The 20,805-nt window shown below is 45.3% G+C and overlaps 1 protein-coding gene across 1 annotated transcript; it reads right to left on the bottom strand.

The window, feature by feature from the left end:
• Positions 1-838: 838 nt before the first annotated feature.
• LOC147080798 (leucine-rich repeat-containing protein 61-like) lies at positions 839-19,450 on the bottom strand (the record flags this gene model as incomplete). Its single annotated transcript, XM_085981089.1, has 8 exons — positions 19,339-19,450; positions 19,104-19,199; positions 16,143-16,289; positions 4,596-4,656; positions 4,368-4,453; positions 3,426-3,491; positions 2,305-2,373; positions 839-877 (listed from the first exon to the last, which is right to left on the bottom strand). Coding segments are annotated over exons 1-8 (583 nt in total), but the record flags the coding sequence as incomplete, so codon positions are not given.
• Between the last annotated feature and the right edge of the window lie 1,355 nt (positions 19,451-20,805).

The following is a 20,805-nucleotide window of genomic DNA, read 5'->3' as shown; positions in this document are numbered from 1 at the left end:
TAACAGGGGATTGAGGGAAGATAGCAATAACAGGAAAATGGTGCCTTATATTAAAAGCAGTGGAACAATCTTTTAAACAAAGATCTGATTGATGCCCAGTTAGATAGGGAAAGATAGACAACAGTGCTGCAATAGTGTAGCCAAAATAAGGGGGAAAAATGGATGAGCTTCTTGTATGATGGGCACTTGCAAATGGATTCCCTCCATGGCCTTGTCCCTTCCTATCTCTGTAATCTCCTCCAGCTACACACCCCCTCCCCACCCCCGAGATATCTGCGCTCCTCTAATTCTGCCCTCTTGAGCATCCCTGATTATAATTGCTCAACCTTTGGTGGCTGTGCCTTCTGTTGCCTAGGCCCTGAGCTCTGGAATTCCCTGCCTAAACCTCTCCGTCTCGCTACCTCTCTTTCCTCCTTTAAGAAGTTCCTTAAAACCTACCTCTTTGACCAAGCTTTTGGTCACCTGCCCTAATTTCTCCTTATGTGGATCGGTGTCAAATTTTTTGTCTTAAAATACTTCTGTGAAGCGCCTTGGGACGTTTTACTACATTAAAGACGCTATATAAAAACAAGTTGTTGTTGTTGTGTTGGGAGCAGGATCTGATTTTATTAGTTGAACTGTACAAGCAAGGAGTCACAAGCACGATGGGCTGAATGGTCCCCTTCTGTGCTGTATCATTCTATAAGAAGCTCTTCCTATATAAAGTTGATTATTTAGACAGCCTTGCATGTAGCAAGCACTTCCTGCAAGTGTTGCATCCATTTCCTGCAACACTTTCCCCATCACACTTCATTAATAACACCCCATATATTATTAAAAAGCCTGTTTGGCGACTCACTGTGAACGACGTCACAGAATACCTGCTCGTATATTGGAACTGTGGGAGAGGAAAAATAATCAAAGCAGTGACTAGTAAAACAGCAGAAATAGCTGTTCATCCCTCAAAGGATTAAAACAAAAGGTTTCTGTAGCTTCAGTTAGCAGTGATGCTATTTCAATCACAAAACAAAATCATGCTTCGGAAAATATAGAAAAAAAGATGGTAACAGGGCACTGTAGAAATAAACCAGATTATGCACCATCAGGACTACACAGGTGAAGCACAGTCTGGGCCCCAGCATCAGAGAGCACTTCAAAAAGAAAGACTTGCAATCTGGCCTGGTCGCTATATTAGAAAAAGGATATAGAGGCACTGGAGAAGGTGCAGAGAAGATTTACAAGGATGATACCAGAAATGCGAGGGTATACATATCAGGAAAGATTGAGCAGCCTGGGTCTCTTTTCTTTTGAAAAAAGGCGGCCGAGGGGTGACCTAATAGAGGTCTTTAAAATTATGAAAGGTTTTGATAGAGTGGATAAAGAGAGAATGTTTCCACTTGTGGGGAAGAGCATAACTAGAGGCCATCAATATAAGATAGTCACCAAGAAATCAGATAGGGAATTCAGAAGAAACCTCTTTACCCAGAGAGTGGTGAGAATGTGGAACTCGCTGCCACAGGGAGTGGTTGAAGCGAATAGAAGGGGAGGCTGGACAAGCATATGAGGGGGAAGGGAATAGAGGGTTACGCTGATAGGTTTAGATGAGGAATGACGGGAGGAGGCTCGTGTGGAGCATAAACGCTGGCACGGACTGGTTGAGCCGAATGGCCTGTTTCTGTGCCGTATATCCGATGGAATCCGATGTATATAGAGTTTATCATGACCTCAGGGCATCCCAAAGCTCTTTACAGCCAATGAAGTACGTTTTGAAGTGTGGTCACTGTTGCAATCATGGAAATTGTTTTTAGAAATTTATGGCCCAGAAGGAGGCCATTCAACCCATCGTGTCTGTGCCAGGAATTGCACACAGCAAGCCCCCACAAACAGCAATGTGGTAATGACAAGATCATCTTTTTTTTATTTTTTTATAAAGTGATGTTGATTGAGGGATAAATATTGGCCAAGGAGGACTCCCCTGCTCTTCTTTGAAATAGTGCCGAGGGATCTTTTACGTCCACCCGAGGGGGCAGACGGGGCTCCAGTTTAACATCTCATCTGAAAGACGGCACCTCTGACAGCGCAGCACTCCCTCAGCGCTGCACTGGAGTGTCAGCCTAGCTTTATGTGCTCAAGTCTCTGGAGAGGGACTTGAACCCACAACCTTCTGACTCAGAGGCGAGGGGGCTACCCACTGAGCCACAGCTGACACACACTTAAAAGAGTTCAGTCCTCTCCGTGTTTCACTGTGAGCACTCACTTAGATACATAGTGAAAACCTGCGCTCATTTACAATTACAGCATTAGCACAATAAAAAGGTACCAAACCTTTAAGAGAAGCATCGGTATCTTTGCAGAGCTTGTACAAATCGCTGCCCCTGCCCGACACCCTTTCCCCTGTGGATGAGACAGAAGAGAAACTTTGAGCCGAGTACCCAGATGCTTTCATTTTTTGATTAAATGAAAAGAATGGAAAGAAACAAATGAATTCAATGCACATTTGAAAGCTAGGACTAGCAAATTGGGCTTTGAATATCACCATAACAAATGAGGGCAGAGAGAGAAATTACATCAACCGTTACCATAAACGGCTCTCTGATTAGGATGGAATTTTTCAGATTTCCATGCAATTACTTCAGGAGGGAAAAATGATTACACCTTAACTTTACAGATTGGATCAATGGTTTGCATGGACAGCTCTTGGGTAAGAGGGAAATGTAGTTGTATCTCACTGAACGAGAATTTACTTTCAGTAAACTCACTGGAATCCTAGCTCACAGTGTTGGGCTCCGGGTTTTCATCCCGCAGATTCCGGTCCTGACCATACTGCTGCAAAAGACACGGAGCAGGCTGCCTGCCCTCTGTCCCTGGGAGTGACAGGCAAACTGCTGAGGAAGAAATGGTCCGCTGCTGTGCTTCTGACAGCAGCCTGGAAACATCCCCTCACACTCTTCACACACACTGTATGGGTCAGGAAGAACAGGGCACAGCAGAGAAAATAATCCGATCCTTTTCTTGAATTATTTCTTGGACAGTTCTCCTTCTGCCCTGTAACTTGGCAGGCCACTTCAGAGGCAATCATATCGTCACATGCAGGGTAGTTTGGGTAGAGGCGACAGGTTGCCTGATGGACATTTCATGAGTTGGGTTTTTAACAACAATCTAATCAGGGTTTTTCTGAATTCAAATTCACAAGTTGTCACGGTGGGATTGATGTCACGACCTCTGGGTTGCTAATCTAGCATCATAACCACCGCAGTACCATAGCCCTACATCTGTATGTACAAAAGCATTCAAAAGATCGAAGTAAGCAATAGTAGGCCTAAACCCTCTGAAAATTGATAAAACGGTTTCAATGTCATGCCCCATGTGCAAATAGAAAATTAACATCTTAAAAAAAAAACATTTAATTCGTTTTCGAACGCTAATGCAGTGGAAAAATTACTCACCATCTAATACCTTTATTTTTGGAAAGATTTCCAGCACTTCGCTCCGATAGGAAGTATTCATACAAACTGAAAGCAAAGGACTTCATGGTTACATCTTTCTATGAAAATAATACTTCTTGCATCAAAGCCGTTCACATTTCACTTGGACACCCGAGTGCTTTACAGCTGACAGGGTGGTAACACAGAAGCAGCAATTATTCGGTCTTTTAAAAGCATTTGAACATCTCACATAAAATATGGGCTGCATCACGCCTCTCCAGGCATCATTACATGGTGACTAAGTAGCTTTAAATGGAGTCACCCTTTCTTTAACCTTGCATCATTACTTGCAGCCGAGGCACCATAAATAATAGAAGGCTGAGGATTTATCTCCTGCCTTTCTACTGATACAATTCTGCCATTTACACAGGCAAAAAAATGAGTAGGAAAGAAATTAACCAGATTCTTGTCCAATTCTCTCATTGCTTTCAAAGACGAAAAGAATTGTGTTTATTTTTTACCTTTCACGACTTCGGGACGTCCCAAAGCGATTTACAGCCAACGAAGTACTTTTTTTTTTTGAAGTGTAGTCTCTGTTGTAAAGCACGGCACACAGCAAGGTCCCACAAATAACAATGTGGTAAGTGATCAGATAATCTGTTTTAGCGATGTTAGTTGAGGGATAAATATTGGCCTGGTTACCGGGGAGAATTCCCCTGCTCTTCTTCGAAATAGCACCATGGGATGTTTTACGCCTACCTGAGAGGGCAGGCGGGGCCTCGGTTTAATGTCTCATCCGAAAAACGGCACCTCCGACACTGCAGCACTCCCTCAGCACTGCACTGGAGTGTCAGCCGAGATTTTTGTGCTCAATTCTCTGGAGTGCGGCTTGAACCCACGACCTTTTGACTCAAAGGCAAGTGTGCTACGAACTGATCCACAGCCGAGAGGAAATTAAGTTACCTGGATTACTGAAGTTGCAAACGGTATCTTTCAATCGAATCGCCTCTAGATTCTTCAGCTCTGTTAGTGAACGAAGAGCATCACCACTAGAGAACAGTGCAGGTATTTATTTAAAAGCAATACTTCATCTAATGCTGCAACACCTAAAAGTAGCAACTTTTACTAAATACGGGGCTGTGTAAAACTTTTATAGACTACATAATAGGAAAGAAACAATTGTGCATTTACCTGCTGATTAGGTTTCCCGCTAAATTGAGGCTCTGTAGATTTTCGCAGGAGTGCAGGGGATCTAGGATAACAAAACATGTTTTTCTTTTTAAATATAATCTCTGAAAAGTAGAGGGTGACGAATGCAGATTTTGCCACGTTGACTTCTACCTCTAATGTTAAAGTTCTCGAAGGCAGGGAAGCCAGCTGGAAGTTTAAACCACAAACCACTCCTTTCAAACTGAAGGTGGCACAGCTGCTACTTCCCTGACTGGAGCACAGACTGCCAGACGGGCAGTGATTTGGGATCTTTCAAAGCCGCACATTTTTGCTACACCCCTTGAGGGAATGATTCAAATCCTCGACAGCGGCAAACCAGAACTCTCAGGCGTGCAGCGTTTGGTCGAGAAGACCTTTTTGGAATTCGTGTTAAGTGTAAATCACATTTCTAAAAGAAATGCATTTCTGAATCCGAGGCCGTTAAGGGCTTCGCATTCTCTGTTGCATGTTTACATTTCCAGCTCCAGGACTTTCAAACAGGCAGACTTCAGGGGGATTTGGTACAACCAGAGATCTGAAAATCCACCATAAAACCTACTGCAATGATTAGATATTAGATCTATCAATGCCATCAAAGAACAACACACCTTTCTTTAAAAAGAGAATCTTTAATATCGAGAAAGAACTGCTACAGATGACCAACAGAGAGAAATATGCTGATACCCACATAAAGGGGCATTACTAAAATGGACAAATTACTGCACAAGGGTCAAGTCTCAGAATCTACAGCACAGAAACAGGCCATTCAGCCCAACTGGTCTGTGCTGGTGTTTAGACTCCACGAGCCTCCTCTCACTCTAATTATCTCTTCCCATCCTGCCCCCATATCCTTCTATTCCCTTCTTCCTTATATATGCATCAAGTGTCATCTTAAATGCCTCAATGTTGTCTGCTTCAACCACTATGCGGCAGCAAGTTCCACATTCTCACTACTGTGTGTGTGTGAAGGAATTCCCCCTAATTTCTTTATTTCATAAATACACTTCCATTTATTTGACGCCCACCCCCTCACAACCTCCCATCCCAGGAAGATTCAGAGTGACGGAGAATCGCCAGCCCTCTAACAAAACTCTTCACGGCACCTCTCTGCCTCTCGTGCAGTGGCTACCATGCCCTGCTCCCGCCTCTCCTAGTTTAGCCTACGCCCACCTGACAAAGAACAGCTCCAATCCTGACAATGCCTGACTGTAGCACACGGTCTAGGTGCCTGCTTGAAGTGAATGCCATCTGATTTTACACGTGCCAAGGCCCGCCCAGTTTATGCGAACTTTGCAGGTGAGAAAATGTTAAAATAGGACGTCGGTACCTCCAATTAAAGAGGAACAGTCACGATGGCGTGAACATTTCTTGGAAGAAATGATGTTAAAATTGAAGGAGTGACAGGAGGGTATGAACCTGCACAACCCTGAGGTGGCTTGACATCACTATTACATTCCTAATTATACTGGCATGGAGAGAAGGTTACAAAGTTGAATATCCATCATCAGAGCAGGAACGTTGTACTGCGCTGTGGTAATTGAGGGGCAGCTAAAGAAAGACTTGTATTTACATAGCGCCTTTCACAACCTCAGGATGTTTCAAAGTGCCTTACAGCCAATGATGTGCAGTCACTGTTGTAATGTATGGAACACGTCAGCCAATTTGCACACAGCAAGTCCCACAAACAGCAATGTGACAATGACCAGATAATCTGTTTTAGTAATGTTGGAAGAGGGATAAATATTGGCCCCAGGACACCAGGGGGAGCTCCCCTGCTCTTCTTCAAAGTAGTGCCGTGGGATCTTTTACGTCCACCCGAGAGGGCAGTAGGGGCCTTGGTTTAACGTCTCATCTGAAAAACAGCACCTCTAATTGTGCAGCACTCCGTCACTACTACTCTGGAGTTTTAGTCTGCTGAAGTCTCGGGAGTGGGACTCGTCACAAGGTGTCCAGCAACACTGAAAATGCTACTCACAATAATTGGAGCAAATCTTTGCCCGAGTCACCTTAACCCCAACCTCAGGGGTTATTATTTTCCTGACCTCAAACAGCTTTCTAAATTTAGTGCAATTCATCTTCATTTGAGCTGGATTCCAACCCATGTCTCAGTGTAGTTATTAACTTGCATAAGCCACTGTGGGAGCAGGACTGTGGCACGTGCATCCCAACACCAGTGAGCAGGCCTGGCCATTTTAATCCAGACTGTAAACTCCAGCAGAAACTTTTAAAGATTTGCCCTCCTCCTGCCCGAGAGGGCACAGATTTAAGGTGATTGGCAACATGAGGAAAAACATTTTTACGCAGCGAGTGTTTAGGATTTTGAATGCACTGCCTGATAGGGTGGTGGACACAGATTCAATAGTTGCCTTCAAAAGGGAATTGGATAACTACTTGAAGGAAAAAAAACTGCAGGGATACGGGGAAAGAGCGGGGCTGACTGGATTGCCCTTCGAAAGAGCCAGCACAGACTCGATGGGCTGAATGGCCTCCTGTGTTGTACAATTCTATGATGATGCCACTTGCAATGGAAATAAAAGCGAATCAGCCTCTCTCTAGATCATTTCAGAGTTGCGCTCTCCAGTTTTTTTTTAAAAAGTAGATTAAGCAGGAATGATGTACTGCCGCATTGAGCGAGAGACAGACTAAGTTCCCCAGCTACACCAGACTGTCAGCTGCTGCTCCACCATTACAAATACCGCCTCCAGCTAGGCGGTCTTTAATGGCAGGTTACTTGTGTGCTGCTGCTGTTGCCAAATATCTCCCGGTTAAAGACGTCCTCCTGCAAAGGAAGAAAAACCCTCTGAAAGAAAGCGAGAAAATGTACAAGATTTCTGCCCCTTCAGGTGGACGTAAACGATCCCACTGTACTACGACCTGGCCAGCATCAACATCATTAAATCACGTGGTCATTATTGCACTGCTGTTTGTGCGAGCTTGCTGTGCGCAAATTGGCTGCCGCGATTCCTACATTACAAGTGACTACACTTCAAAAAGGACTTTATTGGCTGTAAAACACTTTGGGACGCCCTGAGGTTGTGAAAGGCGCTATAGAAATGCAAGTCTTTCTTTCTGTCTAAGATAGTGCAGTGTTTATAACCCCGTCATCACTCAGTTTTTTTGCCAAAAATATCCACTTCAGTTGAAATGACGCCAAGAAACTGCAGAGGGTGCGAAGCACTGGAAGTTGCTATAAAACACCTGTTCAACACGAGGAAACTACACGTGCTTTGAACAACCCGTAGCTTTGTAACGCATCTAAACAATCAGAACATAGACTTGACAGGTACTCAATGCAAAAGCAAAGCCTTCCCTGCTTGATACACGGAGCTGCCTGGCCCACAAAAGCCAAGTGACTCTGCCTGCTGCTCGCTTTCCCATTTCTGTTTATAGTGTGTAATACATTAGCGGTTGCAAGCTCTAATTAGGCTTCTCGTTAAGTCAGCAACAGCGTGCAGCTAAACGAGCGGAACACAACTCCACTGAGGAATGAAGTGTTGAAACCAAATTTCAGCAATTTAAAAAACCAAATCATTTCAATTTTCTGATCACCGCTCAGCTGTGAAGTTAGGACACATAATGCGGACAACTAAATCTCATGAGCCACACTGAGCTAGAAGCGATCACAGAGGCATGAAATGGCTACAGATTAGATTCCACGAGGAAGTACCCACAAGACACAATGGTGCATTTGTTACATTCAAAATGTCATTTTGTTGCCATAAAACTCTTCTTCATCTTCTTCTTCATAAAAACTATAATTGGGATGAGTGCCACCCAGTAACCAAGCTTTGGAGATCACCCTGATGGGTCAGCAATAAACGCACCACATAATCTGTTGGTGACAGTCCAGGGAGCTCCCTACTGTTGGGATAGCTGATCTCGGCCAGCACTGTGCAGGGGCACTACAATTAGCACACAAGCTGGGGAGAGAAAAAATAATGAAACAAAACTGAAGAGCTCTTTCAAAGAGCCGGCACGGACACGATGGGCCAAATGGCCTCCTTCTGTGCTGTATTATTCTATAATTCTATAAATATCGGCCACGGTTCCCACCCTATATGGATGGGAGTTGGTGACCTCTCTGGAATTAACTAGAAATATTACCAGATTGCATAAAGGAGATGCACGAGGAAAGAAAGACTTGCATTTATATAGCAGTTTATCAGATCAGCATATCCCAAAGTGCTCCACATAAGACAACGTACATTTGAAAGGCAGCACCGGATGATTTGTAGCAGCCATTTTGCTTGTGTCAGGAGCAAAGGAAAAATGTCAGAATGGCTCAAAGAAAGACAGATGCCCATCAGAGCTGCAGTCCCGACATCCAATTGATAAATTGCCGTCGTGGGCAAGGCAATGGAAAGTAGAGGCATGGAAGATAGCGAGCCGGAAAGCACATGGATAAGACCGGAAGCTTATAAAAGGACCTGATTACCATTCTTGTTACATCTTTGGTGCTGCCACTATGATGACCAAGGAATTAGAGACTAAAGAAAAGAAGTGGTGGCTCAATATCAACCTCACCACGGCCAACATTATGCCCATAGAAAGAGGGAGAGTACAGAAGGATGAAGAAAGTGGACAAACCAATACACCTGGGAATGTGTATGCCTAGTGAAGGGGTGAAGAAGCACACTGTTGAGATTTCAGGAACCACTCTGAATCAGATGAAACATATCACGTGATATGAAGAGAGGAGTATGAGGTACAGTTCAGCACACTGCAGAGAGCTGGACTCTGATGAGGACTAGATGTGTTTAGAACATACTGAGAAAGAGGGATACTGGGTACAGGAAACTCTTTTTTATCCGGCACCGACGGAACCGACGTGGTGCCGGTTCATCAAAAATTCCGGATAACCGAGAGCTATAGTAAAAGATATGGAGAGCTGAGAGCTCCGTATAAAGTAACAAACCTTGTTGCTTAGCAACAGGTGCAGAACAATGGCCACAAGTTCCAAGCGTCTCTGTAGCTTAGCAACAGCTGCAGCCACACCCTTGCACAGCAACAGATTGAGGAAGGCAAGTACAATATGAAGTAAAACTTACCTGAACCTACTCCTGAATTTTGCCGGTTAACCGAGATTTCTGGTTATTTAGGTGTATTAACTGGGAGAACAGAGTGGTCAGTGCTGAAGTGATGAGAAGGATGACTTGTGTGCAGTAACAGAGCATGTTAGAGTGAAGGAATTGAGAGGGAGGGAATCTGTACAACATGTCTGAATATAGAAAGTGGCTGAACAGGTCCCAACTGGGAAAAGACCCAGTGGAAGAGGAGGGCTGAGAAGATGGGCTCTTCTCTCTAGGAAAGAGACGGTTGATAGAGATCTTTAAGATTATGAAGGGGTTCGATAGAGTAGCCGTAGAAGATGTTGCTACTTGCGGGGAGTCCAAAACTAGAAACCATCAATAAGAGACAGTCACTAATAAATCCAATCGGGAATTCAGGAGAAACTTCTTCACCCAGAGTGGTTAGAATGTGGAACTCACTACCACAGGGAGTACAGGAAACTTTGTGCTATCCGGAGGTTGAATGTCCGGCAACTTCGATCTAACGGCAGAAATCAGCAGCCGTTTTGGTTAGGTTTTTTTTCTTCTCCGAACATTCTTTTCACAGGCAGGCTCTGGAAAGCATCTTTGTAGCTTAGCAACAGCTTCAGAGACGCTTCCAAGCTACTGGGCTGAGTGTTTACAAGCTGTTGCTGAGCAACAGTGTTTGTGGTCAGAGGCAGGCTCTAGAAAGCGTCTCTGTATCTTAGCAACAGCTTCAGAGACGCTTCCAAGCCACGGGCCGAGTGTTGACATGCTGTTGCTAAGCAACAGTCTTTGTTGTCAGATACGGAGATGAAAAGCTCCTATCTGATAACATTGACGTTGGTCTATCCGGAAGTTTTGAGGCAACGGCAGTAGCTCGGTCCCGTGGGTGCCGGATCGCACAAAGTTTCCTGTAGTTGTGGCAAATAGCATAGATACATTTAAGGGAATCTGGATAAACACAAGAGGGAAAAAGGAATAGAAGGTTATCCGATATGTTTAGATGAAGGGTGGGAGGAGGCTCGTGTGGAGCATGGACCAGTTGGGTCGAATGGCCTTTTTCTGTGCTGAACATTCCATGTATATGGGAAGACCAGAATGGAAGATGAACAGCAGGAAGGCTGTGCAGAAGCTGGGAGGAGGGGCGGGTGGGATGACCAGGTTTTGTGCCAACTATGGCCACCTTGGTTATGATAACAGACTGGGGGTTCACACCCGTAATCGCTCACCAGGAACCGCTGCTGGAAAAGGTCTGCGTGGATTTGGGAATTGGGCAGACAGGCGGCAGATGAAATTCAATGTAGAGAAATGCAAAGTGCTTCACATGGAGACTAAATCTCCACAAAGGCACGATTACTTAAATGGGAAGAAAATAATGTGCATGGAATATGAAAGAGATCTGGGGAATCCTGACGGACAATAAATGGAAGTTATCATAACAATGCTCGATGGCAGCGAGTAAAGAAATCAGACGGGATGTATTTAAAGGTCAGTATTGAGCTGAAATAATGAGGTGATCCTGCCACTTTATAAATCATTGGTGCGACCGCACTGTGTACAGTGAACAGTTCTGGTCACCACAGCACAGAAAGGATATTGCAGTGATTGAAAGGATACAGAAAAGAGCAACCGGAATGATTGAGGGGAGGAAGGGATTGGATTGTGAGGTGCGATTGTGTAAATTGGGCTTGTGCTCACTGGAGAAGAGGTTGAGGGGTGATATGATTGTTGTTTTTAGGATTCTAAAGGGCTAGATAATGTCGACCATGACGAGTTGTTTCGCCTTGTCCAGCACAGTAGACCCAGAGGACACGGCCTGCGCTTGAAGGGGTAAATTCAAAGCTAATCTGTGGAAACAATATTTCAGTGAGTGAGTGGTCAATCCATGGAACAGGCTCCCTGGGGTAAACGGTGGAATCAGATAGTACTGATTCATTACAATGCAAATTAGATAGGTTTCTTTCAGAAAATATTTTGGGACACAGTATGAGTAATTTGAGATGTGACATGTGGGGAGTGGTGCATGGCTCGGGAGGAACAGGTGAGTTTGGACCTCTGGTTTCCAAAGCTCGCCATTACTGGGGATTCCTCACCTCGTGTTTGGTGCATCGCTGCATCATGTGACTACCAAGGTGTTAGGAGGAGAACTAGGTGGACATCGGTCATTTTCTGTTTAGCAGTCCCTATGTTCCTATCGTGGTGGTCTAATCACTGCTCTAATAACTGCCATGGCAGCAGCCGGTGTCATTTACTGCAATCTTCCCCCAATCGGGTTAGTATCTGTGTTAGAGGTTACTGCCCCCAATCGGGTTAGTATCTGTGTTAGAGGTTACTGTCCCCAATCGGGTTAGTATCTGTGTTAGAGGTTACTGCGCCCAATCGGGTTAGTATCTGTGTTAGAGGTTACTGCCCCCAATCGGGTTAGTATCTGTGTTACAGGTTACTTCCCCCAATCGGGTTAGTATCTGTGTTAGAGGTTACTGCGCCCAATCGGGTTAGTATCTGTGTTAGAGGTTACTGCCCCCAATCGGGTTAGTATCTGTGTTAGAGGTTACTGCGCCCAATCGGGTTAGTATCTGTGTTAGAGGTTACTTCCCCCAATCGGGTTAGTATCTGTGTTAGAGGTTACTTCCCCCAATCGGGTTAGTATCTGTGTTAGAGGTTACTGCCCCCAATCGGGTTAGTATCTGTGTTAGAGGTTACTGTCCCTAATCGGGTTAGTATCTGTGTTACAGGTTACTTCCCCCAATCGGGTTAGTATCTGTGTTAGAGGTTACTGCCCCCAATCGGGTTAGTATCTGTGTTAGAGGTTACTGCCCCCAATCGGGTTAGTATCTGTGTTAGAGGTTACTGCCCCCAATCGGGTTAGTATCTGTGTTAGAGGTTACTGCCCCCAATCGGGTTAGTATCTGTGTTAGAGGTTACTGCCCCCAATCGGGTTAGTATCTGTGTTAGAGGTTACTGTCCCCAATCGGGTTAGTATCTGTGTTAGAGGTTACTGCCCCCAATCGGGTTAGTATCTGTGTTAGAGGTTACTGCCCCCAATCGGGTTAGTATCTGTGTTACAGGTTACTGCCCCCAATCGGGTTAGTATCTGTGTTACAGGTTACTGCCCCCAATCGGGTTAGTATCTGTGTTAGAGGTTACTTCCCCCAATCGGGTTAGTATCTGTGTTAGAGGTTACTTCCCCCAATCGGGTTAGTATCTGTGTTACAGGTTACTGCCCCCAATCGGGTTAGTATCTGTGTTAGAGGTTACTGCCCCCAATCGGGTTAGTATCTGTGTTAGAGGTTACTGCCCCCAATCGGGTTAGTATCTGTGTTAGAGGTTACTTCCCCCAATCGGGTTAGTATCTGTGTTAGAGGTTATTGCCCCAATCGGGTTAGTATCTGTGTTAGAGGTTACTGCCCCCAATCGGGTTAGTATCTGTGTTACAGGTTACTGCCCACAATCGGGTTAGTATCTGTGTTAGAGGTTACTTCCCCCAATCGGGTCAGTATCTGTGTTGGAGGTTACTGCCCCCAATCGGGTTAGTATCTGTGTTAGAGGTTATTGCCCCCAATCGGGTTAGTATGTGTGTTAGAGGTTACTGTCCCCAATCGGGTTAGTATCTGTGTTAGAGGTTACTGCCCCCAATCGGGTTACTATCTGTGTTAGAGGTTACTGCCCCCAATCGGGTTAGTATCTGTGTTAGAGGTTACTATCTGTGTTAGAGGTTACTTCCCCCAATCGGGTCAGTATCTGTGTTAGAGGTTACTGCCCCCAATCGGGTCAGTATCTGTGTTAGAGGTTACTGCCCCCAATCGGGTTAGTATCTGTGTTAGAGGTTACTGCCCCCAATCGGGTTAGTATCTGTGTTTGAGGTTACTGCCTCCAATCGGGTTAGTATCTGTGTTAGAGGTTACTGCCCCCAATCGGGTTAGTATCTGTGTTAGAGGTTACTTCCCCCAATCGGGTTAGTATCTGTGTTAGAGGTTACTGCCCCCAATCGGGTTAGTATCTGTGTTAGAGGTTACTTCCCCCAATCGGGTCAGTATCTGTGTTAGAGGTTACTGCCCCCAATCGGGTTAGTATCTGTGTTAGAGGTTACTTCCCCCAATCAGGTTAGTATCTGTGTTAGAGGTTACTGCCCCCAATCGGGTTAGTATCTGTGTTAGAGGTTACTTCCCCCAATCGGGTTAGTATCTGTGTTAGAGGTTACTGCCCCCAATCAGGTTAGTATCTGTGTTAGAGGTTACTTCCCCCAATCGGGTCAGTATCTGTGTTAGAGGTTACTGCCTCCAATCGGGTTAGTATCTGTGTTAGAGGTTACTGCCCCCAATCGGGTTAGTATCTGTGTTAGAGGTTACTTCCCCCAATCGGGTTAGTATCTGTGTTAGAGGTTACTTCCCCCAATCGGGTTAGTATCTGTGTTAGAGGTTACTGCCCCCAATCGGGTTAGTATCTGTGTTAGAGGTTACTTCCCCCAATCGGGTTAGTATCTGTGTTAGAGGTTACTGCCCCCAATCGGGTTAGTATCTGTGTTAGAGGTTACTGCCCCCAATCGGGTTAGTATCTGTGTTAGAGGTTACTGCCCCCAATCGGGTTAGTATCTGTGTTAGAAGTTACTTCAGTTGCTGCGTTGTCAGGTTTGACATCTGTTACAATCCCTCACATGGCCAAATGTTCTTCAAGGACAACAGTCACTGTGCCTTAATAAACAGATGTCTCAATATTTAATCCCTGCTGGGTTCTTCTATGTTTGAAACAGCTGTACTTAAAAACCACTCAATCAGGGATACACTCCCGAGGGTCTTTGTTAGGTTTTAAATCTTACTTTCTAAATTACATCATCCATATTCTAAGCTGCAACAGTGACTACATTTCGAAAGATACTTCATTGACTGTGAAGCGCTTTGGAACATCGAGGTTGTGAAAGGCGTGGGCCCAGAATCTGCGGTCCTGATGACGGCGAACGGGCAGCGTTAACCGTCATTTTGCCGTTGAAACTGAGCGCAAGGTTGAGATTTAGTGCAGGCGCCGCCTAACGTGGAATCCTGAAGTTGCGGTCTGTCATTTGCTGCTCGTACCAACTGTTAAGCAAAGTTTTTAATTTTGCGCAGTGTTAAATTTATCCATTTTAATAAAAATTACATTTTTTTTTAGACACATTAACTATTTTTTTTAAAGTTTGTTCATCTTTATTTCAGGTTTGCCGCTTCCCCGTGCGAGAGCCCCAATGGTTGTTTTGCGCTCACTAACATTTTTTAAAAGTTTGAATTTTAGGAGCTTACCCACTTCCTGGTTCTCGGTCTGTGAGAATTCTGCATTGTGATTGGCTGCTTAGACAGCTTATTGATGTCACAGCAGCTCTGCGCTGGGAATCCCCATTAATTTCTGTTGATTTCAAATACGCGTCGGAAAACACGAAGTTCTTGCCTCAGAGATCGCGAGATCTTTGTGCGAAGCTTGCTTCGTGGCCAGCAGCTAACGCCTTTGCATCGCCGCGGACCGCAAATTCCGGGCCATTATATAAATGCAGACTCCCCTCCAGTCATTTTTTCCCCCCCAATTGTTGACATCTTTTCTGCCTGTTTAGCTGCTCTTTCATACAACACAAACATACAACACAAACACTCTCCCAATTTTCTACTCCCAGAAAAGTGCGAGTAGTCTTAATGTGATTCACAGATCGAATAATTAACAATGTACACAACTCAAGGTGGAAAAGCCCTGTCTAAAAACATCTCGGGCGAGCACAGGGAACCTCAAACACTAATTTCAAGTACTCCGAGAGGTACAGCCTCCAAAGACACCTGCCAGGTGAGAACGATCCACAGCTATGTTGAGAACGGTACGTTCAAAAGCATTTGTTACCGCGCGTTTGGTCACCACGAAAGGACTCAACTCCCCTGACCTCCGATCCGTTTATCTGATCCCATTTTGTGTTGCCCTTTCGATGACCTTCATTTCCTATTAACACTTACATGAGCTTCATTATTCACACTGGAGCACAGCTTGGTGTTGGGCAGTTCAGGGCAAGAGTACAAAGGTCAGGCTTCACTGTGGTGCTCAGGAGGTCAGCGGTTGCCAGTTTGGACAAAGACAACTCGGTGACTAATTACAGCTGCACTGGTTATTAGGGCAAGCAGGAAGCTTGCCTCTTGTCTTGTATCAAGTATGTTGTGGGAATTCTCTCTGTACAGCAGACGCTCCCGAGAGCTCAGACATAGTCGTAACAAGGGAGCAGATGTGGAGACAGCTGTCATTTGCAGCAAGTAGTTATGAGCAGCGTCTTATCTCACTCTACATATCTGACAAGAAGATACCACATGTTGTTGCAGTATGTGCCAGGACAAGGCAAGTTCTACCGATAGAGCTTCCTCACCCCAATAGTGAAGAAACTAGCATTAATCTTGAAGATGTGACAAAATAATCACCCAACAGATTTAACATCCTAGTTCTTATAAAGTTTAAAGTTTATCACATTTATAACTGATTGAGAAAGCCAGCTTACCAAGATTTGAGATCCTATTGGCTGATAAGTTGAGCACTATGAGAAGTTTGAGTGGCGCCAGGGGTGTGAGGTTTGAGATGTCGTTTCCGGACAGGTCCAGCCTCTCCAGGTTTACACAGTCTCCAATGCATCCAAGATTGCAGATTCCTGCAGTGAGCAACAGCACAAATAATCCTTTACATCATTCGCTGTTCTCCATTTACTCTTGGCAACTCCTTAAAATGAAGAAAAGCTCTTGGGTTTTTGACCATTTTTTAGGTTTTACTTTCTAATATTTCATATTGTAAACAGAAAGATGGTCATATTTTCCAGATATTATTGAACAACAGAAATCCAGTCATGCACTGTTTGAAGCTGTGAAAAGAAATTCTAAATCGAAAGATTTTTAAAAATAAAAATGCCAGTGAAGTGGGGCACAGGGCACGGGCAGCTGATCACGTTGCACTCGGCAGAGGTGGGACTGGGTCATGGCTAATCAACGAGCTCCTGGTTTGAACCTAGCCACCCTGGGGAGCTCAGTCACGTGAATAGCGCTGACGTGAAGTGTCGAATGATCTCCTTCTGAGCTGAAATGACTGTGCTTCCTCCAGAGGGAGAGGATTACGCACACCTCCCAGTGGCTGATTTCAAAGCATCATTGGTATTGACAAGGGAGCAGGTTGTCTGCAGCACTCTCTCTCCTGGGGAGGGTACACAGCATGGGGAAAGCCAAGAAAAAAGGGGAGGGGAGAGGATAGGATGGGATGGGTTGGGGGGAAGGAGGGAGGAAGGAGGGCGGGAGAGGATGAGGGTGAGGGTGAGAGGGGGAGGGGGAGAGAAAGTCCACATTACCCGAGTACTTCAAATGTTCTTTCTGGGCAGTCTGTGGGATCAGCATATGAGTTAAAACTGCTTTCTGCTGAGCCGGTGTTGTAAATTGTGTAAACAGGCAAGGATATCTTCACAGGAAATAAAATAGTCGAGTGTGCAAGTGTCATTCAGCCATACCTGTAATGATCTGGAATATATAATAGCAAAATACTGCGGATGCTGGAAATCTGAAATAACAACAGAAAATGCTGGAAATACTCAGCAGGCCAGGCAACATCCCTGGATCTCTCCACGGATGCTGCCGGGCCTGCTGAGTATTTCCAGCATTTTCTGTTGTTATTTCATGGTCTGGAATATGTCAGCTTGGTCACTTGTGTTTAGGGGAATGGGAAGAGTTTATGACGCCAATCAGGAAGGAAGAGGAGGCAAAGGGAGCAGAGAAGGAGGCGAGGGGAGTAAAGCGTGTGCTTTTTAAAAATATAAGCTGTACAAGGTGGGGAGTAGTGTACGAGGGAGTAAGCATAATGGTCTGAAGGGCCAATTTCTGTTCCCTCACTAAAACGCTGGAAATGAGAAATGAGCAATTTATTAATATAATTTCGGCATCAAGATGCAGCGCACTACAGACTGTTGCTAGTTATAGGGTTTATATACATTTAAACATGCACCATGTTACCAAAGATAAAGTGGTTTGTACTCAGATTTATTCAGCCACGCGAATACTGCATGATTTACTCAGCAGCGAAAGAGATTTATGTCAATCTCTATATTAAAGACAGATACAGCAGACATATCCATGACTAATAGCCTTATAAATACAGTACTAATCAGTCTTTTGGCTGAGAAGTTAAATGGTCGCCCCATCTGCCAGCTCAGGTGGACGTAAAAGATCCTGTGCCACTATTCAAAGAAAAGGGAAGAAGCTCTCCCGGTGTCTTGGTCAACATGTATCCCTCAACCAAAGAGCTGTAAAACAGACAGATTCCCTGGCCATTCATCTGCTGGCTGTGTGTTGGTTTGTTTACCGTTGTTGCCGATAAAATGCCACTGCGATTCAAACAGTCGTATGATGGTGTACTCGCAGCCAACGCTATCATACAGCCTGTGAAATTGATTGCAAGTTTGGGATTTCCATGTACGTTTGTGATCAGTCAAGTTCCCACTGTATTACAGGAAACTTTGTGTTATCCGGAGGCTAAATGTCTGGCAAGCTCGAGCCACCGGCAAAAATCAGGAGCCTTTTCGTTTCTTTTTTCTCAACAGTCAAGCTCTGCAGCTAAGCAAGAGCTTCAGCTAGAGACGCTACAGAGACGCTTGCCGACTGTTTAGAAGCTGTTGCTAAGCAACAGTGTTGAAAACCTCCATATGCTTCAACATTAGAGCTGGAGTGTCCGGCAGTTTTGTCCTGTCGGTGCCGGATAGCACAAAGTTTCCTGTATCCTCTTTGCAGGTGCAGTGTTAGGTTAATTGCCACCAACTGCCCAGCAGTTACGCAGGAAAATGTTATGGCTGGTGCACACAGGCGCAGGAGCCTGTTTGCACCGCGCAATGGGAGGGAGGATATGAGAAGGAGTTGGATATATTTCTTAAGGCTAAAGGGATATGGGGCGAAGGCAGGGACAGGGTACTGAATTTGGATGATCAGCCATGATCTCATTGAATGGCGGAACAGGCTCGAAGGGCCAAATGGCCTACTCCTATCTTCTATGTTTCTATAAGAGAAGCATAAAAGCAGCAGCTTGATTGCCCCAAAAGGGATCCCGTGTTTATTTTACCAGATGCTTTGCTGAAATGGCATTTTTTTATACAACACATCAGGGCAATGAAGTTCGGTGAATGGGTTTGACTGTAGGTTATGATCAACTTCCTCAGAACAACAAGCTGTCGTTTCTGTGCGTTTAATGGAAGATTGAAAAACCCCCTGCATTTCCATATTGTGGGCGAAGAGTTGCTTGTAGAGCTCTTTGGAAAGTCATGAAGACACGACAAGGCACTGCATAGCGGCAACGAGATAACTGGGCCGAGCCACACACTGATGATACCGGCTGCAACTTGAATAGGTTTAATGCAGCAAAGTGACTGTCCCGAGGTGTGTGAAGGGACCGGGACCGGGAGCGGGAGTGTGGGACCGGGAATGGGCTTCCCACTCACCCGCACGCTGCAGCTTCAGCAACAGCACCGACTCCAGCTCAAACTCCCCAGCTCGCCGCTTCAGCAGCTCCGTTGTGATTTTCACATTTTCATTCTCTGAAAGCAAAGAGAAAACAGGAAAGACATGATGTGTGGGCTCAGGGGGGGGGAGAGAGAGAGAGAGAAGGGGGTCAGGGGGAGTTAATGGGGGGGGGGTCGGGGGTGAAGGACCGCTGCTGACCCACGGTGACCTCACCCGCTCGCTCCGCCTCCATCGCTGCCGCCCGGCAACCTGGGCCTGAGCCGCCCTCCCCTAGTAACCCGGCTCCGGCTCCCCCGGCAACCAGCTGCCAGGCAACTTCCGCTCAGCGGCCCTGTCGCAAAAATGAAGCTTCACCACAGTGCGGGCAAGGAGGGAGGGGGTTACATCGGATATACGGCACAGCAACAGGCCATTCGGCCCAACCAGTCCCTGCCTCCCAGGACCTGATAATCACAAAGGAGTTTAGAAGAATGAGAGGGGATTGCATCGAAACCTATAAAATTCTAACAGGACTAGACAGACTAGATGCAGGAAGGATGTTCCCGATGGTCGGGGAGTCCAGAACCAGGGGTCACAGTCTAAGGATAAGGGGTAAGCCATTTAGGACAGAGATGAGGAGGAATTTCTTCACCCAGAGAGTGGTGAACCTGTGGAATTTACCACAGAAGGCAGTGGAGGCCAATTCATTAAATATATTCAAGAAGGAGTTGGATATATTTCTTAAGGCTAAAGGGATCAAGGGGTATGGGGAGAAGGCAGGGACAGGGTACTGAATTTGGATGATCAGCCATGATTGCATTGAATGGCGGAGCAGGCTCGAGGGGCCGAATGGCCTGCTCCTGCTCCTATCTTCTATGTTTCTATGTTTCCAGGACACAAATAACCTCCCAGAGATGCCGGGGAACATAGGGTCTAATGAGAGGGAGGAACTGAATGAAATCAGTACTTGTAGGGAAATTGACGGGATTGAAGGCCGATAAATCCCCAGGGCCTGATAATCTACATCCTAGGGTACTTAAGGAAGTGGTCCTAGAAATAGTAGATGCATTGCTGATCATCTTACAGCATTCAATGGAATTTGGAACAGTTCCCATGGATTGGAGGGTAGCTAATGTTACCCCACTATTCAACAAAGGAGGACAAAGGGATTAATTAAGAAAGGGAAAATAGAATATGAGAGTAAGCTAGCAGGGAACATAAAAACTGACTGTAAAAGCTTTTATAGATATGTGAAGAGAAAAAGATTGGTGAAGTCAAGCATAGGTCCCTTGTGAACAGAATCAGGGGAATTTATAATGGGGAACAAAGAAATGGCAGACCAATTAAATACATATTTTGGTTCTGTCTACACCAAGGAGGACACAAATAACATCCCAGAGATGTCGGGGAACATAGGGTCTGATGAAAGGGAGGAACTGAAAGAAATCAGTATTTGTAGGGAAATGGTGTTAGGGAAATTGATGGGATTGAAGGCCAATAAATCCCCAGGGCCTGATAATCTACATCCTAGGGTACTTAAGGAAGTGGCCCTAGAAATAGTTGATGCTTTGCTGATCATCTTCCAGCATTCGATGGAACCTGGAACAGTACCCATGGATTGCAGGGTAGCTAATGTTACCTCACTATTCAAAAAAGGTGGTAGAAAGAAAACAGGGAATTACAGCCCGGTAAGCCTGACAT

The sequence above is a fragment of the Somniosus microcephalus genome, unplaced genomic scaffold (assembly GCF_052327205.1).
Source record: "Somniosus microcephalus isolate GS21.2 unplaced genomic scaffold, FLI_Smic_1.0 scaffold1140, whole genome shotgun sequence".
Classification (NCBI taxonomy): domain Eukaryota; kingdom Metazoa; phylum Chordata; class Chondrichthyes; order Squaliformes; family Somniosidae; genus Somniosus; species Somniosus microcephalus.
The sequence above is the reverse complement of the archived record's forward strand: the minus strand, read 5'-3'. Positions and strand labels throughout refer to the sequence as shown.